The sequence below is a fragment of the Heteronotia binoei genome, chromosome 10, assembly GCF_032191835.1.
Source record: "Heteronotia binoei isolate CCM8104 ecotype False Entrance Well chromosome 10, APGP_CSIRO_Hbin_v1, whole genome shotgun sequence".
Taxonomy (NCBI): Eukaryota; Metazoa; Chordata; class Lepidosauria; order Squamata; family Gekkonidae; genus Heteronotia; species Heteronotia binoei.
The window spans coordinates 58,614,419-58,634,544 of NC_083232.1; the positions used below are offsets into that span (position 1 = coordinate 58,614,419).

General features: G+C 43.7%; 2 protein-coding genes across 3 annotated transcripts in view; one reads left to right on the forward strand and one right to left on the reverse strand.

Moving 5' to 3' along the window:
- Window positions 1-901: 901 nt before the first annotated feature.
- Window positions 902-10,043, reverse strand: FKBP14 (FKBP prolyl isomerase 14). Its single transcript, XM_060248718.1, has 4 exons — window positions 9,248-10,043; window positions 4,551-4,702; window positions 2,827-2,954; window positions 902-1,425 (listed from the first exon to the last, which is right to left on the reverse strand). Exons 1-4 carry the CDS (start codon window positions 9,499-9,501, stop codon window positions 1,267-1,269), a joined length of 693 nt encoding a protein of 230 aa, XP_060104701.1. The 5' UTR covers window positions 9,502-10,043; the 3' UTR covers window positions 902-1,266.
- A 259-nt stretch (window positions 10,044-10,302) lies between these two features.
- Window positions 10,303-20,126, forward strand: part of PLEKHA8 (pleckstrin homology domain containing A8) — a 37,713-nt gene continuing 27,889 nt past the window's right edge. For both annotated transcript variants that reach the window (XM_060248719.1, XM_060248720.1), the window contains exon 1: window positions 10,303-10,509. In XM_060248719.1, the coding sequence (XP_060104702.1) occupies window positions 10,470-10,509 (40 nt within the window). In that variant the 5' untranslated portion in view covers window positions 10,303-10,469. The remainder of the gene's footprint in view (window positions 10,510-20,126) is intronic.

Genomic DNA, 20,126 nt, shown 5'->3' on the forward strand with positions numbered 1-20,126 from the left:
AGTTTTGTGTAACACATTCATGTACTCCCACCATTCTGACATCCCCTCCTATTTATATTGACTTCAGAAAAACAAACATTCTAGCCACTGCTGGTTTGTAACAAATAAAAACCTGGTTGAAGCACCGGCGACTGTAAAGGCCCATGCCTAGATGGCAGATCTCCTGGAAACCTGTATGCTTCAGTGAGCGCTAGGAAAGAAATGCAGGATAGAAGTGGCTTATCTAAAATGATGAAATGCAACTACAATGTGTGTTTCTGTAACTGGAATCATAGGAAAGCCATATGTCAACAGCATCTTTGCTCATATCTGTTCTTGTACGCTATCTTAAAAGCTGAACAAGGTTGGTATATACCAGCTGTTCCTGACTCGATTAGATTTATACAAGTGGAAACCTCCAATATTTGTGGGGGCAGAATCTCTCCCATCTCTAAGCTTTCTCCCCCTCACAAATGGCACCGCTGCTGGGACTGTTGCAGCTCCTACTTCCACCCCCCAGCAATTCTGCCAGGCTCACTATGGCTCCCATCCTTCCTACACACTATTGCAGTGCTCCCAGATTTTTAGATCTTTTGCAAACTTAGGTAACGCCCCAAGTGTGCAAAAAAAAAAATCTCTTTAGCCTCCACGTGGCCTTGATCCACAGATTTAGATATCTACAAGATGGTGGCCACAGGTGCCTATTAGAATGTCACTCTATAAGAAAGCTATTGGAATGCTGCAACCATGTTACCCTGAACACACACTGCTGCTACAGCAAATCTTCAAATCAGTCTGCAAGTCAGCTTAAGCGCACCCTTCAAAAGTAATGGGAAATAAATCTGCTGTATAACCCATCAGCAAGCAGTGCTGTTTTTTGAAACTAAATGCGTATTTATAGAACACAGAAGTGAACCCAATCTTTTATACTAACCGTACTTTATTTTTGGCTGACATTTTTTAAAAAATAGACAATTGGCAAACGGAAAGCAGAAATGGCTGAAGTCTGTTTTAAAGCACCATTTGTTAGTAGAAAGGTTTTTGTTCTCTAGTTTTCAAAATAAATATGAACTCCCCTTAAGGAATCTGTTTTAAAGTTATTTTAAAAAGAGACAGTAACAAAATTGAGTTTCAACAAGCATATGTCAGGTAGAAAAATAATGTAATGCACTTCCCCCCCCCCCTTGTGAGTTAACAGGCCTCTGTATATATAACAACATTTCAAGAAGTGTCAGTTGTGCAAAGTCCCTTGATCTCCCTCTCACTAGCAAGTCCTTCCAAAATACTTTATAATTCATCATGTGTATACACAAACTCCCTTGCAGATATAAATCCATCTGTGTCCTCATCTTCTTTAGAAAATATGTCTTTGACCAAAGAATCGTGATGGCTGTCATTGACCACTGCACCATGTCTTTCAAATTCCTTCTTCAAGTACATTTTTACCTATGGGACAGATTGGAATGGAATACTTTCAGTCTTTAAGAAGCTGTTAAGATACTTGTTGGAAGAAGCAACAAACAAGGAAGAGCATGATATATTACACATATCCTTTTGAGATTATTTTTGGATGAATTAGATTGGTTTCTGTATGAACAAAGAATGAAGGACATTGACTAGATTCAGCTTCCCAGAGACCATGCTGAAACTCAACACCTCAGCAATGAAGTTCATTGTCTGCTTGTATCTCAAAAGATGCATGCAAGATCAGACCTGAACATCATGCCCTAAACAATCTGCCTCCCACTCTGTGCCTTTTAAATTTTGTAACATCCAGTCCAGTGAAAAGCTCTGGAAAGCTGAAGAGCTCTCACACTATTTTGCATGCATTTGGTTGGTCCTAATAAAGGGTATTACATGGGTTTTGTTCCTGTTTTTAGATTTTGTATAGGTCTCACTGGAAAAGACAATAATGCTAGGAAAAGTTGAAGGCAGCAGGGAAAGAGGAAGAAGACCCAACATGAGATGGACTGGATCTATAAAGGAAGCCACAGCCCTCAGTCTGTAAGACCTTAGCAAGGCTGTTAATGGTAGGATATTTGGGAAGACATTAATTCACAGGGTTGCTGTAGGTCAGAAGCTATTTAATGGCACTTACACATACACACACACAATATGGCTGTGCAACTTTTCCCATACTATCCAACAGTTTTAGAACAGTCATGTTTTTAACTCACACAACAGCTCAAATGGATGGGCCATTGGCCTGATCCAACATGGCTTCTCTTATGTTCTTAACTCAGAATCTGTCTGTACCAGATGTAAGAAAACCAAAACAGGTACATTCTGAAGCAAGTCCCAGATGGAATCCCCAATTACAACTTTAATTCCAGATTCAGGGAAAAAGCAATCTGTAGGAAAACAACGTGAAACATATTTCCCACAACAAGCCCAACTTTGTAAACTTTTCTGCAGTGTTCTTTGCAGCGTCTCAGGAATGCTGTGCTTCTGTTTGCTGAGAACATGGAGGCTGGAAATATACTACTTCTGTACCATAATGGATTTGTTGGCTTATGACCCATTGGTCCGTGAGCATGAAGTACAAAATAAAGATCTATTACTTGCAAAAAACCCAAATAATTTTTTAAAGGACAGAGCACATTTCAGCTTCTGCTCCCCTTGCTCTCCTTAACTCAAGGTCATGCAGGCTTTATCTTCCTGAGCAGCATCTGAGCCCTGCTGTTTTGACAATGCAACAAAGGGATTGGGATCTAGCTTAACACATGGAGATTTTTATTCACAAGAGCCAAATTTGAGCAATAAGGCTTCAAGAAAAGTAAAAACCAACTTTCTTTTTCCAGTTAAGCAGCATTAATGAACAAATGCAGAATATATTAGCCTCCTCACCTCCTCTTTGGATAGCTTCCAGTCATCGTTAAGATCCATTTCTTGAAAGGACTCATGAGACCTTGGCCCATTTCGAATTTCTATAAGGTCAATACTGAAGATCAGCGTACTCTCAGGTGGAATTTTTCCTGCCAAATGCAATTATTAACCCAGTGTTTATTCATTGTTTTTTTCCTCACAGATTGCATTAGCTGGATTCTCACAACCAAAAACATAGGAAAATACATGATGACGTCCACTACTAGTTACCAGTACCCAATCCAGGAAGTCTCCAATTGGGAAGGTTTGGGGCTGCAGCTGGGGATGGGGGGGGGGGAGGCATTGAAGTCTCACTCTGATAGGAGAAACTTCCAGCAGGATCCAAGACACTAAATTTACAAACTCTCTGCTTACAGCAACATCCGCCTTATATAACTAGTTGCACTTGTTTTCTTAATGGCAGACTGAAGCATGGTGTACCCATTCTAGAGAATATGGTAAACAGAATGCACCATTTTAGCCTGCAAGAAACTCCTTCAAGTAAAAAAAAATCAATGAAAACTGAAAACTAACCAACCAGAGAGAAAGTCTGTAACTCCCTCTCCACCCCCTCTTCTTTCTGCACTGATTTACTATTTTGCACTAAGATTTTTACACAGAAGAGTATCTATATCACAATCTGAAAGTGATCCTGTCCATTCTATCATATCAGCATTCTGACACCTTATCCTCGTTCTCCTGCATGTAGAGATAAGGCCTCAAAATTTCACAATGGGAATACTGATCATCTAACCTGGACTTACTAAAGAAGGAAGAAAGAAGTAGATCTAATTGTTTCTGTACGGAGGCATGGTAAGAACCGATGAAGTATCAAATTGAAACAAGTAGAAGCACATTTTCCACTTTACTGAATTACTTGAATCTACTAAATATACCACAACCTGCCTCCTGCATAAATCTGATTCCAATACAGTACAAGGGAATCCCTTTTGCATGCATCTTTTCCAAGTACATAAAGGATCTCCTGTTCTCTCATGCTATAGTATGGTAAATTAATGGATCTTTTCCACCCAAAGTCTTCTTAGTTCAGTTGACATTAATGAAAATGACCAAATAATCTACAGCATGCCAGTTTAACTCTATGTATGTAAATTTTGTTAATTTTTAAAAACTCAATGGTAGAAAACATGCTTTGCACACAGAATGCTGCAGATTTAGTCTATCTCTATTTCAAGATGCTGGACTAAATGGACCTCTGATCTGGCAGGGCTCTTCTTAGGTTCTTAAAAATGAACTATATTTCAACTACTGCTTTACAAAGACAGATTCATGGTGGAGAAAAGCCCATCAGTGGCTACTAGCCATTGTAACTGAGGAAAGCCTCCATATGCAAAGGCAGGAAACTGCTGAATGCCAGTGCTGAGAGGCAGTAGCAGGGGATGGTGTTGGCCTCTATGCCCTGTTTATTGGCTCTCCAGAGCAAATGGCTGGCTGTGGTGTGTGACAGGATGCTGGACCAAATGGACCACCACTTATGTTTTTATGATTTCATGTAGCAAATGTCAGAGAAAAACTTCTTTGAGATGGTAGAGAGGCACTGCCAACCTGAATAGACAATACTGAGCTGGATAAAGAGAATGGTCTGGCTTGTCTCTTATGTTCATACTATGATCTAGATGCACATAATGTTTTTTATTACATGATCACAACATTAAAGCCACTCGGTGCATGAAAATAGCCATTACCTTTCCCTTCTTTCCCATAACCCAGGGAAGGAGGAACGGTGAGCCTGCGTTTCTCCCCAACACACATGCCGACCAAACCTTTATCCCAGCCTTTGATAACTTCATTTATACCAAGATTAAACCAGGTAGGCTGACCATTATTGTGCTTGTGGCTGAAAAGAAGTACAAAGAGAGAAAGGATTGATTAAAATATGTACTGTGAAAGTTCACACTGTAGAGAAAACTCATAGAGCATAAAAATTGCCTTGGATCAACCTATTTTAGTATTCTTTCACCTCTGAGAAGTTTGTGAGTAATGCATGATGGAATCAGCCATCCCATTCATTTGGATCCAGCATCTAGTAGCTGAAAGAGCTACTAAAACGGTAACAAAAGAGTTAACGTCCATCTAGCCCAGCACCCTGTTTCACACAATGGATAACCAAATGCTACCAGAAGTCCTGCATCACTGCCAATCACTGGTTTGGGTCTGACAGTGGAAATCCCATTTGTTCATCATGTTGAGATGAAAGGGCTTCATCTGTAAAAATCAAGTTCAAGAGAGCCTTGTATATTTAAAAAATGATGAGGATTTAAAGGACATACAATATCCATCTAGTATATTTTTATCTTGCCCTTCCTTCTAACTCAGGGTCAGGTACTTAATATCCCCCCCCCCAGCCCAAGTTTTCCCATTTAGCATCATGGCCAGGCAGAGAGATGAATTCTGGTCAGTTCAGAACACTGCGAGATCTATTCATCCTCTGCATCCTGTCTTTCAAACAGCTGCCAAAGCATAAAAGAACTGGTCTTCTTAATCCATGATTATCAAATATCCTTGGGAGCCTTTGTGAGAAGGAAGATAAAAATGTAACAACTAATAACAAGAGACAGTGGAGAAGCTGATTGTAGTACATACAGTTAAGACTACTGAGCAACTGCTATATGCATGCTGGTTTGTGAATACCACAAGCAGAAAAAAAAGGTTTCATCTGTATTATGCATTTGCCAAGGGTGAATCTCTGCAGCCATTACTCAAAGTTCTCAGAACTAACTGAAAATGGTCTTATCTAATGCTTTTTTATCCTGCCCTTTCTTCAAGGCATTCAAGAATGACACACACAGTGTTCTCTCTTCATTTTATCCTAGCAGCTCTGGAGTAGCAGTCAAAGGGTGCATTCACACACACTAAATAATGCACTTTGCAACTGGATTTTTACTGTGTAAGACCAGCAAAATCCACTTGCAAATAGTTGCCGTGTGAAAGCACCCAGAGTGTCCTACTAGGATCTGGGAGACCCAAGGTACATTCACACTACACTAACTAAAGTGTTTTACATCTGGATTTTTGCTGTTCTTACACAGTAAAAATCTAGATGTAAAACGCATGAGTTAGTATAGTGTGAATGCACCTCCATGTTTGAATCTCTACTCTGCAATGGAAGCTTGCTGGCTGACTTTGGGCCAGTCACTCCCTTTCAGCACAAACTACATTACAGGGTGGCTGATGCAATTATAAAATCTGGGTTTCCCAGCTTCTAATCTAGGGGTCACTAAACTTGATTAACATTGGAGGCACATAGAATAAAGTCAGATGTCTGAGAGCTGTAAGACATAAATGTCAGATGTTTGAGGGAGGAAGGAAGATAGATAATGGGGGAGGGTGGGAGATGTGGAAATAAAGCAACTTTAAATGCATAATTCAAGCCGCCGACTGGCTTGGCTCGGAGTAGTGATTTAAAGAGCGAAATAGCTTCTCCAAGCTGGCTGATAAGGTGATGGGAGCTTTGAGAGCCACACAATATGTGTGAAAGAGCCACATGTGGCTCCCAAGCTGCAGTTTGGCCACCCCTGTTCTAGTCCAACACTCTAACACAGGGGTCACTAATGTTTTTGAGCCTGCTGGCACCTTTGGAATTCTGACACAGGATGGCTGGTGCAATCATGAAATGACTGCTACAGGAGGCAAGGTCAACTATAAAACATCAGGGAATGAGGTTATGCAGTAACTCTTTACCATTTCAGGCAGGGATCCTGTTTAACAGGATGGCTTTTAAGAGAAGAGATTGGGTTTATACCCCACCCTTCACTAGCCAAAGGAGTCTCAGAGTGGTTTACAATCTCCTTTCCCTTCCCTTCCCTTCCCCACAACAGACACCCTGTGAGGCAGATGGGGCTGAGAGAGCTCTCCCAGAACTGCTCTTGAGCAGAACAGCTCAAGAGAACTTGTGGCTGACCCAAGGTTACATCAGCAGGTGTATGGGGAGGACTGGGGAATGAAACTCGGTTCTCCCAGATAAAGAGTCCGTGCACTCAACCACTACACTAAACTATCTTATAATATTTTATTGCTCACCTTTAGTCATGCAAGGGATGACTAAATACCCTCCCCGATTATCTATCATCTACCTTCCTTCCTTGTGTTGTGATGGTAAATGCTGTGAAAGCAATGTTTTTGCACAGCCAATTGGATCTCAAATGGCCAATCAGAAGCCCTGCTGGGCAAAGCTTAATCCAGCCGAGCCCATTGTCTTAAAACACTTGGCAGGTGCCAGAAGGTTGTAGGTGGTGCCATGGCATCCATGGGTGTCACTGCTTTAATACCACACTAACTCTCATGGGGAACAAACAAATAATTAAGAGTATAAGAGACCACCAAGAAAATACAGGGTTGCTATGCAGAGGCAGGCAATGGCAAAGCACCTCTGAATGTCCTTTGCCTTGAAAACCCTACAGGGTTGCCATAAGTCAGCTGTGACTTGATGGAAAAATAAAAAATGTTATGGCCCTGGAGGCAGAAAAAAAAAGTTGGTTTCTCCATCCCCTCCCATGGACCTTTCTCCCCCTCCCTCATTTTTTCCAATGGAGACAATGCAAAATTTTGAAAATGACTGGGAGGGGAGACTCTGTGTAATGTTTTTTAAATGAATGAAATATCTTTAAAAACAAATTTTTACTCACATAAAAGAGCCCCATGGTGCAGAGTATTAAAGCTGCAGTACTGCAGTCCTAAGCTCTGCTCACAACCTGAGTTCGATCCCCAGTGGAAGCTGGGTTTTCAGGTAGCCAGCTTGAGGTTGACTCAGCCTTCCATCCTTCTGAGGTCAGTAAAATGAGTACCCAGCTTGCTGGGGGGAAAGTGTAGATGACTGGGGAAGGCAATGGCAAACCACCCCGTAAAAAAGTCTACCGTGAAAATGTTGTGAAAGCAATGTCACCCCAGAGTCGGAAACGACTGGTGCTTGCACAGGGGACCTTTTCTTTCCTTTACTCACATGCACACGCAAACACAATAGTATAGTGAGAAAAAAAAATCTGAAGACTTTTCTATGATTTTTTTAATTGGTAAATTGGAGGGCACTAAAAATTTTCTGGTGAAATATGGTAAAGCAGTTTGTAACTTTCACTTTCGTATTGGGTGTTCCTGTAATTTTGCTAGTAGAAAACTACGGAGTTTACACTGTTACATTTGATAATGACGCTGATTAATACAATTTTATATGCTATGAATTATGTATTTTATAATGTTAAAGCTATGAAACAGAGGTAGGTTTGATAGGAAAGAATGCATTGCATATACATCAATCTTCCTCCAAATTTCTATTTTTTCCCCAGGAGAGGGTGGAAACCCAATGTTTCCCTCCACATCTTTAAAATTTCCAGACATTTTACATCTCTACTGATCAGTTTTAACAGTGAGAACTGCTATATAATCAGCGCTGTTATCAGAGTTAGGCAGTTACGACTGTCTAGAAACAAATCCATGTGCAAGCAACAGTAGCAGCTTCCAGTTCCGTACAGCTAATTGCAGGAAATTTCAACACAAGCTTTATTGCAGAATTATTCCTTCTAAAGCCTCCAGTGATCTGGGGATTGGTAGACTATGATCAGAGCAGTTTCACACAGCTGTTGAAGAAAAAGAAGAATTGCAGATTTATACCCTGAATCAGAGAGGCTTACAATCTCCCATATCTTCTCCCCCCACAACAGACACTCTGTGAGGGGGGTGGGGCTGAGAGGGCTCTCACAGCAGCTGCCCTTTCAAGGACAATTTCTGCCAGAGCTATGGCTAACCCAAGGCCATTCCAGCAAGTGCAAGTGGAAGAGTGGGGAATCGAACTCGGTCCTCCCAGATAAGAGTCCGCACACTTAACCACTTGCACCAAACTGGCTAATTGCTAATTTCAGGCAGGACAGCTTAGTCATACTTGTTGCTTGCACTCATAGTATTTAACCCTAGTATTCTCTTTACTCCCATCTTGCTTAAGAGCAGAGTTCCTTACAGGTTTTTGATCTGGTTACCCCATCACCTCATTCCACTTCAGTTAACATTCCACTTTGCTTCACACCTCTTCCTGTATCCATTGGACAAATTACTGTTTTCTGGTACTTGGCCTGCCTTTATAGTCTAAATATGATATATATGCATATATATATTTTTCATGTATACATCCCATTTCTTCCAGCGGGGGATCCAAAGCAGCTCTCTCCCCCATGTTATCTTCAGCAGCCCTGTGAAGGTTATGTGGGTAGTCTGTGACTGGCCCAAGATCACCCAGCAAGCTTCCACGAAAGAGTGGAGATCCGAAGCTGGGTCCAACACTCGGACTACCATATCGAACTGGTTCTCCCAAATCAGGCCCGTTAACCTGTCAATGGGATTCCATACAAATTTCAGCTTCTCAAAGCCGAGACAGATTCCCCACATCCCTACTCACGTGGAATGAAACAGGGAGCCATCTTTCTCAAAATACCCCTCATAGTGGACCAGCATCATGTCCCCCAGCTTGGTCTTCCTCTTGCAAATGAATGGCTTGTGGAGCGTCTCGATCTTCACTTCTGGCTCCGGAATGAGCGCTCCAGATCCGAAAGCCACCAAGACGAAGGAAAAGAGAGCCCAGTAGGCAGCTTCCATTGGGGGGGGCTTCAACAATTGCCTCCGAGCTTTGAAAACGGATAATTCTCCTACCATAAATAGTTTGATCAAACTATGTTCACTTTCAGTGATTTGCCTAACGGCTCTGAATTTCAAGATCGCCTAGAACAGTTCTAGGATCCCCTAGATTCAAATTCCCCGCTGCTGTGGTCAGGGATCGCGTTTTTTTCGTTGGCCTCGCCGTGCACTTGCCATCTCACGATCACTCTGCTGAACATCCAGACTTCTAAGTTTCTCAGGGTTCGTTTCGTTAAAGGGGACGATCTGGCCAGCAAGGCGATGAAGAGGCTCATTCATTACTTTACTTCCAGCGCCACCGTTCTTCCCACGCCTCTAATCCGAAGACGTGGCAAACTCCCCCCAACTTTTTTTTTAAGGGCAGTCCTCTGGAAACCTTGTATTACCCCCTCTTCCCTCCTTCTGGTTGGCTCAACGCGAGGGCCGGACTAAAAATGTTGCTACTGGTTGGTAAACAGTCCCGTCCATCTTGAAAACGCGTCAGAAGCATAGGCGAGCCAGGACTGGCCGTCCCCAACATTCCAGGAAGGAAAGCGGCACACACAATCTTGGAGACTTTCAACACAATACAACCGGCTTTTGTCTTGCAATCATTGGCTGAGCCTGTGGCGAAAACGACGCTCTCATTGGCTCCCGGGAGTCCATCTGTTTCCGAGCTTTTTAGGAACGCCCTCTCGCCTAGTCACGTGGATCTCCATTCCAGAACGCGTTTACTCTGCTGCCGTGCGTTGGCAGCCTCTGTGGCTACGCTGTATCCTGGGTTTCTACGCTGGAAGCGTAGCGCTCTGTGGTTGGTTGGGAGGGGAGGGAAGGGGAGGGTGGGAGAAGAAGACAGGGAGGCGGGCCGGTCTTCTGCAAGCCCCAGGATGGCCCTGAGTGTCAGCGGCTCAGCTGTGGGGCTAAAGGGACGGCAGAGGGCATAGAAGGTTCCTGGGGAAGATATTTCCCCTGTCCCAAGCAGATCTGGATGGGGGGCCTTTGTCACCATGGATGGGGTACTATACAAATGGACCAACTATCTGAGCGGTGAGTAGCCTCCTCTCGCTGTCACGGTCTTCAAGGAGGGTATGTGATGTAGACAGGCTGGGCCGGTGGCTGTGAGAAACAGGAAAGAAGAGTATGATCATGGGTCTAATCAAGCTTCTGGTCTCTTGTGCTCTTGAGCACCGCATAGAGCAGTTCCTGATCTTCAGTTGTGTCCCCCAAATGAGTTGAATAAACCGAAGTCCGGTGGCGCCTTAAAGACTACCCAGATTTGTTCCTGTATCAGCGTTAGTGAATCAGGCCACTTCATTAGATGCAATGAGAATGCATCCCCAAATGATCTGTCTCGCCCCGCCTGCCCATTTATGTCGTTTCCAGCGTAACGATCAAAACTCAGAAGAATTTGCAGTTAGCCATGTCATTCTAACGGAGCACTGGGTTATTACAAAGCCCTCCCCACCCCCTGCGTCTTCAGTGGGGTTTTTGCCTTTCTTTTAAGAGAAACAAATAGCAAAATGGATGAAGTCAAGGAATGCCTTTCTCAGTTTACTAAAGTCAGAGCTGCCTGCAGTGTACATAAACTGTCATGTGTCAGTGACTGGATGTTCAGAGAACTTCAAAAGCCTGGTCTATGTTTTGAAGGTTATCTGTCTGGAGTTCAGGTTGCAGTGCACAAGCTGGTGGAACTAAAGTCCTTTGAATCAAGACAACTCAGTTTAACCTCATGTAAAATAATATAGATATCATGGGCCCAACGGCTCACTCCTACAGAGATCTCAGATGGCTGCTTCAGAAATGAGGAGGCAGACATGCTGCTTATGTTTGCCATAGGAATGGATCTGCAGGGTTCTCTTTAACTAGCTAATCTCAGTGAACTCAATACTCAGGAATAAAAATAATTTGTTTTAACTGGCTTGTTTTTAACTACTGCAGCTGCTGCTGGCATCTGGGGAAAATTTGAATGTCAAATTTCATTATTGGTTTTTAAAAGAGAAGTTTAGTCATCAGCTGCACAGAACTACATTCCTTGTTGTACAAACCTTCACAATTATTATAGGTATTATCAACTGGGGAAATATTCCATACCAGTGAAATATGAGAGTGAAGATCTAAAGGAAATAGTTCCTTCAGGGGTACTATCTGGAACATCTCAGGACTGATTTCTGTGATGTTGAGTGTTCAGCTTCCCCAGTTAGTACAGGTCTGATGGATACAATATTTTTCTTTACACGTGAGCAGTTCTGTTCATGCTCAGGCACATGATGATGCAAGTATGAGCCATAGATCAGTTGAGAAATCATGGGTTTGGCTAAAAGCTGCATCTCTGATCAAGATGGTGCTTCTTCCATATCACTGGAACACTGACTGTCTTTATCGGTGATAACTCAATATACTGCATCTATGGCAAATGTGTCCTTAAAAACAGCTTTCATGTACAGGAAAATATATTATAGTGTCAGCAAGCCCATAGAGTAGGCTACACAGCCATGACCCTGTTCTAAAAATTTCACACAGCAGCATATTTATTTATTACACTTATATCCTGCCTTTCTTCTGGGATGCACTACACTTTGGGGTTCCCAGGAAATCCAGCACTTGACCTGTAAGGTTGTTGCATCATGTGTTTCCAAACTTATTTATTTGCTTTATTTATACCTTGCTGAGGACCCAAAGGACTCTCAGCTGGAGAGCATCTATGCCATGAGGGAATTACTACCTTCCCACAGGGCATGCAAGGCAAAGATGTTTTGCCGGTCATTTGGTTGAGGACAGCAATGGAACAGTGTACAATTTGGCACTTTCACTCCCTTTCCCATCCCTCCTTGCAACCCTCCCCCTCCAGCTCCTGAATACTAAAACCTTTCTCACCATCTTGAAATATGTATTGTTTTATTGTTGATATGCTACTGCTATTTTAATCTTTGATTTTAACTTGAATCTATTTATTGTTAGCCGACCTGAGCCCTGCTTGCAGGGAAGGGTGCCCTAATTAATAATGTATAAATAAATATAAAGTGAATGGCACTAGGTCGTTCTGTGAGCTTCCATGGCAGAATGGGGATTTGAACCTGGGTTTACAGACGCTCTAACCAGTACACTGCCCTGGCTCTCAAACTGTGCCCTGGACCATGCCTTAGCCAGGCTTGATTTTCTTCCTCTTTGTTCTGCATGCTAATTGCAGTGTGTTTTAAATGGCAGTTGTCTTGAATGCATGTGCAAATACACTTTGCTCTCCATATATTTACATAATATATTTACATAATAAACAGTGTAAGAGTGCATGGGGTGTGGATTCAGATTGCTCTTTGCACAGAGGAAATCTTTATACTGCAGTGCACAGTGTGAAACTAACAAGAAGGTGTGGCAGTTTCATGGCTTTGTAAAACAAGGCAAGCACCGATAATACAAGAGTGAAAAGTTGCTGAAATCCTGGATGTCTAATTTTAGCCCAGGAAAATATTTAAGGTATATTAAAACCAAACTGGTCATTCTCCTTGACAAAAAATCTGCTTCCTACCCACCCCTGTTGGAATCCAAATGCTTGATTCAGATTATGAAGGTGTGTATAGTTCTGCTTAGTTTGTACAATGTGGCTGCAGTATTTGGCATCTCACAGAATTTAGATTAGTTTATGTTTAAAAGGGATGACAGAAGTCCATGGAAGGAAGAAAGATATGTTCTGGGAAGGTAGTAAACTTTAGCAAGCAAGAGCTATGGGAGAGGCAGACAATGATATACACAAAAAGGACTGTTCCCTTAGCCAGTGTGGTGCTTGTCCTTTTAAAATGTTTACCACATGTGCTTTTAATCATTCTTCAGGAGATTTTTTTTAAGTGAAAATTTGAACCTGGGTCCTATGCAGTGCAATCCTATGCAGATTTAAGCCCTTCTAAACACATTGAATGTTTTCCTGGATGGCTCAGACTAGCCCAATCTCATAAGATCCCAGAAGCTAAACAGGTCAGCCATTTGAATGGGAGACCTCTAAGGAAGTCTAGGGCCGCCAGAGGGAGGCAATGGCAAACCACCTCTGAACATCTTGCCTTGAAAACCCTGTGGAGTCGCCATAAATCAGCCACAATGTATGGCTTTCTGCCACCAAGCCCATTTCTGCACTTTCTGCCACCAAGCCCGTTGAAGTCTATGCAGGAAATGCTTAGAGTTGTGCTGCCAGATTCCGTTCCCAGTTCTGGGATCATACCAGGTAATTTTTGCACCACAGTGCACTATTGTTTTTTGAAGAGTGGTCAATTAATCCAGGAGAGGCTGAGCAGCAGCCCAAATCAGTCTATGCTTACTTGGAGGCAGGTTCCATGGAGCTGACTGCCACAGAAGGATCCTGATCCACAAATCAATTGAGTTGAAGCACCAGAGCTCAAGCCCGTTTATTGTTTTTGGCTAGGATTCAAAGAGCACCCATGTACCTGAAGTGGGCAGGGAAGGGAGGAATTATTGTGAAGGGTTGGTGCTGCTCACAAGTAAATTATTCTGTGAGCAATGAGTGGGTGTGAAAATGCACAGCATAGTTCAGCCCTATAATCTCATACCATATATTGCTGACCTTCTCTGTTTCCTTCTGTGAATCACAAGCTGTGTTCATACTTGTGGGTTTTCTCTGTTTCCAGAGACTCCCAGAAGGTCAGACCTAAGTAGCTTTAAAAAAAACCAAACACCTAGACACCATCCCAAAATCCGATGGCTTTGGCAATTGTTGCCACTATAAGTATGCCTGAGCGAGAATTATTTCCCATTGAATAACATGGGATTCACCTCTGAATAGAACCTAGTTATGTTTGCCCCCATGGAATCCTCTTAATGCTCTGAATAGGGCTGGAAAGACAAGCGTAGAAGCTTTCTTTCCATTAGGATTTTAAAGTCCAATTACTTGTAATCTATTTTTTAATCTCCATTTATAAAATCACTTAGAAGCGTATGCAGATTGGTAGCTTTGGTGGATAGCTGGGGCAGATTAAATCTGACGCAGTACACAATGTGAGTCTGGGATTAACCCAGTTCCAGGCATATTTCCGTGTACTAAGTCTAACAATTACCTGCATCCAAAATAGAGATATCTCATAGTATTAAAAGGGTATGGGATGGTAGAATTCCATATATGATGCAGGCAATTCCATGTCCCAAAGTGTGACATTTGTTTTAATACTTGAGACATACAAATGAGTCAGTACAATTGTCAAAATGGGACATTCAGTAAGCAACACAATAGGATTAGAATTGAGGAAGCCTGGAACCAAACAGAAATCTAAAAGACAGAACTAAAGCAAAGCATAAATATCAATATGACATATTAAACAGTGCAAAAATTACCTGGTATGATCCTACTTAGAGTATGGTGTACACAGTAGTATAGGCAGGGTTGCCAGGTCTTTTCTTGGCTGGAGTGGGAGATTTTTGGGGGGTGGGCAGGGATGTTGTGTGGCACCCCTGATGCAATGACGTCACCTGGAAATGATGTCAGCGTCCTGGGGATGTTGCATGGGGACAAACTCTATGGAGGGGGTTTTTTGCCACAAAACCCTAGGAGTTTGGCCAGATATCAGGGCATCCTGGTATTCTTCTGGATAACATCATTATATCAGGGACGTTGTGCAGTGACGTCCCTGATCGAGGGTGGAGCTTCCCCTGTGGGCCACCTGGCTGGCAGTGGCCTGAAGCCCAAAAATTGGTGTTTTCCCCAGCACTGCTGGGGGAATGGCAAGCTCAAGTGTAGACCATAATCCTTTACCATTTATCTAAGTAACTCTGTAAACCATTTTGTACAATGCACAAAGTCCCTGTGCCCTCTCAAATAATTCAGTTTACCATAGTTTGCAGAAAGCCAGGAGAGTGGGAACCTTCCTGACCTCCCCAGGCAGGCCATTCAAAACAGTGAGGGCCACGATGGAGAAGGCACTTGTACAGGCAGCTGTTGATTTTGCCCATTTGCAGATTGGCACCAACAGAAGATCCTGCTCAGATGAGTGAAGCTGTTATGGAGGTATGTGGGAGAGAGGGGGTCATGCGTATATGGGGGTCCAAGGCCATGAAGGACTTTCTATGTGATAGCCAATACCTTAAATTGAGCCTGATAACAAATAGTAATTAGTAATTATTGTATGGTATTGTGTGTAGAATAGCCAGGAGATCTTAGTATTGTACTAGTGGCGAGCTAGACTTGTTTTTAAGGGCTGACAGAGCTCTGAAAGAACCCAGCTAGTTTCAAGTGAAGGAGTGGGGAATCCAGATTAGAGTCAGCCACTCTTAAGCACTACTACACCAAACTGGCTCTCAACTCGGTAACTAATGGCAGCCAGTGGAGTATCTGCAGAGTAGAGTAACATGTATGCTTCATCTAGCTCCCAATAATAGCTGAGCTGTGGCATTCTGCACTAACTGGAGTTTCCAAATTGATCTTGAGGGAAGACCAATGTATAGTGCATTACAGTAGTCTAGTCTCAATGTTTCTGTGGTGTGGATCCAGGTGGCCAGATCAGCTGTATCGGGGCCATTTTACAGGCTAGGCTGAGGCTGAAGAATTCATTTTCTGCACCTTCATTAACTGGCTGCTTCAGCAATAATGTAAGATCCAGTATAACCCCTAGGTTTTTAACTGAGTCAGCAAGGGTCAGCAGTGTGGAGCACAACATCCTTTACTGAATATAGTGCCCTTCATTTCAATTACATTTCTTCATTCCTTACATAATGAATGGGAGTTTCCAAACCGAAGAGCTCTGAGTGTGCGTGGATGAAAGGAAATGAGTGCAAAGGTGGAAAGGCCTGTTGTATTACCTCTGTAAAAGTTTATTTAAGGCTGACAACTGTTTCTGAATGTTGCTGGAAGCACCCCTCCTTCCCCAACCAGTTTTAGATCCTGGTTACATATTTTCTTTTAGTTCTCACATTTGTGAGTGAAAGCTGAGTCTTTGAAAAGTTCCATTTTATTTGGCATGACACTGGGATAGCATCTGATTTTCTTTGCTGTTTGTCTGAGTTCACATTAGTCCTGCACAAAGTAAATAATCAGTATTTCAGATTTTTAGTGAGCAGATTGAATGTGCTTTGTGCTGAGGCAACCTTGCACCTGCAAGTATTACAGTCCTCATTCCAAGTGCCAAATGTATTTAGCTCTCTGTAAGGAGTTGCTTGAACGTTAAGGATATATTCTTTTGAGCTTTGCTGTCTGGTGTTTCTCACAGTTTATCAATAAGTCTCTCAAAATCATAAGATGGGTATAGACATTTTGAAATGTATCTTGAGATGAGTAAGGGTTTATGCCTGAAAACTATACTGTCCAGATACAGAGGAAAAATGGGGATTTTGTGGCAACATTCCCAGAAGATTTTGCCCTTCTGGTTTGTGAGTCTGTCACTTTTGTAATTTAGGAGGAGATTGTTATTTTGAATCCAACATCTGTGTGATTTGTGTAACTCTCTGATGCACAGGATATGATCCACCAATGTGCTGAGATCAAATTTTGGGAGGGTCTTCAAATTCCCTCCAAAGAAATTTCAGGGTCAGTGTAGCAGAAGGAGGAAGGGAGAAACTAGATAGTCACCTGTAGATCAGAGCTAACACTTGCAAATTGCTCTTAGATGATGACAGAAATTGATCAATTGATGGATTTCTTTGGCTGCATCTGCAGGAGGTGCATCTCCTTGACTGTCCTTAACGCAGCTTTGCAAACCATTAGCACTTCCTTTAAAGTGGGGAGGCCAGGGAAACAGCAGCAGAGACCGGTCCTTGAATTTCTCCCACCCCCCACACACAATGATAAAAATTTCTTGATGGCATTTCCCTTGGACATTTGCAGGGATGAATTGCTAGCTGGCATTTCCCTTAGTTGTTTAAGCTGGGAGAAGAGGTAGTGGTGGTGGTGATCTGAGTACTCTGCACTTGTTTTCCTTTTGTCTTAGAAAGTGGCTTATAGGGTTGTCAGTCCCCAGTTGGGGGCAGGGGATCCCCTGGTTTGGAGGCCCTCCCGCCACTTCAGGTTTATCAGAAAGCAGGAGGGGGGATAGAATGTCTGCTGGGCACTCCATTATACTCTATGGAGACTAATCCCCATAGAGTATAATGGAGAATTGATCTGGGGCTCTGGGGGAGCTGTTTGTTGAGGTAGAGGCACCAAATTTTCTGCATAGCATTCGGTGCCTCTCTTTTAAAAAATCCCCAAGTTTCAAAAAGATTGGATCAGAGGGTCCAATTCTGTGAGCCCCCAAAGAAGGTGCTCCATTCTTCATTATTTCCAATAGATGTAAGGCATTATGGGGTCTCTTTAAATGTGATGTCCAGAACTCCCTTCAGAGTTCAATCGTGCTTGTCTCAACCTTGCTCCTGGCTCCACCCCCAAAGTCCTGAGATATTTCCTGAGTCAGACCTGGCAACCATAGTAGCGCATTACTACTGGAGAGCCAGTTTGGTGTAGTGGTTAAGTGTGCGGACTCTTATCTGGGGGAACCGGGTTTGATTCCCCACTCCTCCACTTGCACCTGCTAGCATGGCCTTGGGTCAGCCATAGCTCTGGCAGAGGTTATCCTTGAAAGGGCAGCTGCTGTGAGAGCCCTCTCCACCCCACCCACCTCACAGGGGGTCTGTTGTGGGGGAGGAAGGTAAAGGAGATTGTGAGCCACTCTGAGACTCTTCGGAGTGGAGGGCGGGATATAAATCCAATATCTTCTTCTTCTTCATTAGGCAAAAGTAGAAAGAGAGTCACCCTGACATCTTCCTTGATGCACATAAAATGTTACAGCTGTTAAGACAGAAGAGAAACTGAGAGCCATATATGGTGTCAGATGTGGCCACAGTCATTTAGTACTCCCGTAACCCCATAGTGTAGCTAGGTACTCAGGAGTGAATTGGAATTGAAGGATGGGAAGAAAGAGCTTTATAGGTGGATGAGGAAATCTGAAAATGAGACAATTTCTTATTTCTTATTTATTTATTTCATTCAATTTATATCCCGCCCTACCCCACCGAAGCGGGCTCAGGGCGGCTTACAACATAAAACTCTAACAATAAATCAGTTTAAAATACATTAATAATTAATACAGTAAAATACATAAAAACACATTTATCAATATACCATGCTACATCTTCCCTAAAAGTCGGTTCTTCAAGTATTCTAATGTTCAGATATGCTGATGTTCATGAATTTGGATATTCAGATATCGGTCATTTGTATGCCAGCCGGAAGAGGGTTGTCTTACAGGCCCTGCAGAACTGTCCGAGATTCCGCAGGGCCCTCACTTCCTCCGGGAGCTGGTTCCACCAACAGGGGGCTGCAATCGAAAAGGCCCTGTCTCTAGTTGTTTTCAGACGGGCCTCCTTTGGCCCAGGAATTGTAAGGAGGTTCTGAGACCCCTATCTCAGCACTCTCTGGGGAACATGTGGGGAGAGACGGTCCCTAAGGTAGGCAGGTCCTAGACCATAAAGGGCTTTAAAGGTCATAACCAGCACCTTGTACTGAACTCGGTATGCTATCGGCAACCAATGCAGTCCCCGAAGCCCCGGCTGAATGTGCTCCCTTCTAGGGAGCCCTAACAACAGCCGGGCAGCGGCATTCTGCACTAGCTATAGCTTCCGGGTTCGGCACAGGGGCAGCCCCATGTAGAGGGCATTGCAGTAGTCCAGCCTCGAGGTGACCGTTGCATGGATCGCTGTTGCCAGATCGCCGTTCTCCAGGAAAGGAGCCAACTGCCTTGCCCGCCTAAGGTGAAAAAATGCGGACTTGGCGGTGGCTGCTATCTGAGCCTCCATAGTTAAAGTAGGCTCCAATAGCACCCCCAGGCCCCTGATCCTGTGCGCCGCTGTCAGAGGCACATTGTCGAGGGCTGGTAAGGGAATCTCCCTCCCCGGACCACGGCGACCCAAGCAAAGGACCTCTGTCTTTGCTGGATTTAGTTTCAATCCGCTCAGCCTGAGCCATCCAGCCACGGCTTGCAACACCAGGTCCAAGTTTTCTGGGACACAGGCAGGCCGGCCGTCCATGAGTAGATAGAGCTGGGTGTCATCAGCGTACTGGTGGCAACCCAGCCAATATCTCCGGGCAATCTGGGCAAGGGGGCGCATGTAGATGTTGAACAACATCGGGGAGAGAACTGCCCCCTGAGGCACCCCACAATCAAGCGGGCGCCTCCGGGACAGTTCGTTCCCGATCGCCACTCTTTGTCCCCGACCCTTGAGGAAAGAGGTCAGCCACTGTAAAGCCAACCCCTGAATCCCCACGTCGGCGAGACGGCAGGTCAGCAACCGATGGTCGACCGTATCGAACGCTGCCGATAGGTCTAACAACATCAGTACCGCCGAGCCGCCTCGATCCAGATGCCGCTGAAGATCATCCACCAGGGCAACCAGCACTGTCTCTGTCCCATGACCTGGGCGAAAGCCCGACTGGTGGGAGTCGAGGATGGAAGCATCCTCCAGGAAGCTCTGTAGTTGCAACGCCACTGCCCTCTCAATAAGTTTACCCAAAAAGGGTAAATTCGAAACCGGCCAATAATGTGCCAATTCGGCCGGATCTAATGTTCGTTTTTTCAAGAGGGGGCGGACCACTGCCTCTTTAAGAGGTGCTGGAAATTGCCCTTCCATCAGGGATCTATTTATGATATCCCGTACAGGATACCTAAGCTCCCTCTGGCAGGTTTTTATAAGCCAGGAGGGGC

Bases quoted from the DNA above. Each gene is read 5' to 3' on its own strand.
- FKBP14 (XM_060248718.1), bottom strand. From the start codon at position 9,501: ATGGTAGGAGAATTATCCGTTTTCAAAGCTCGGAGGCAATTGTTGAAG. The intron at 4,703-9,247 runs GTGAGTAGGGAT...ACTTCTTTTCAG, and splicing joins GGCTCCCTGTTTCATTCCAC to CCACAAGCACAATAATGGTC. The intron at 1,426-2,826 runs GTGAGGAGGCTA...TCTGTCCCATAG, and splicing joins GGAAGCTATCCAAAGAGGAG to GTAAAAATGTACTTGAAGAA.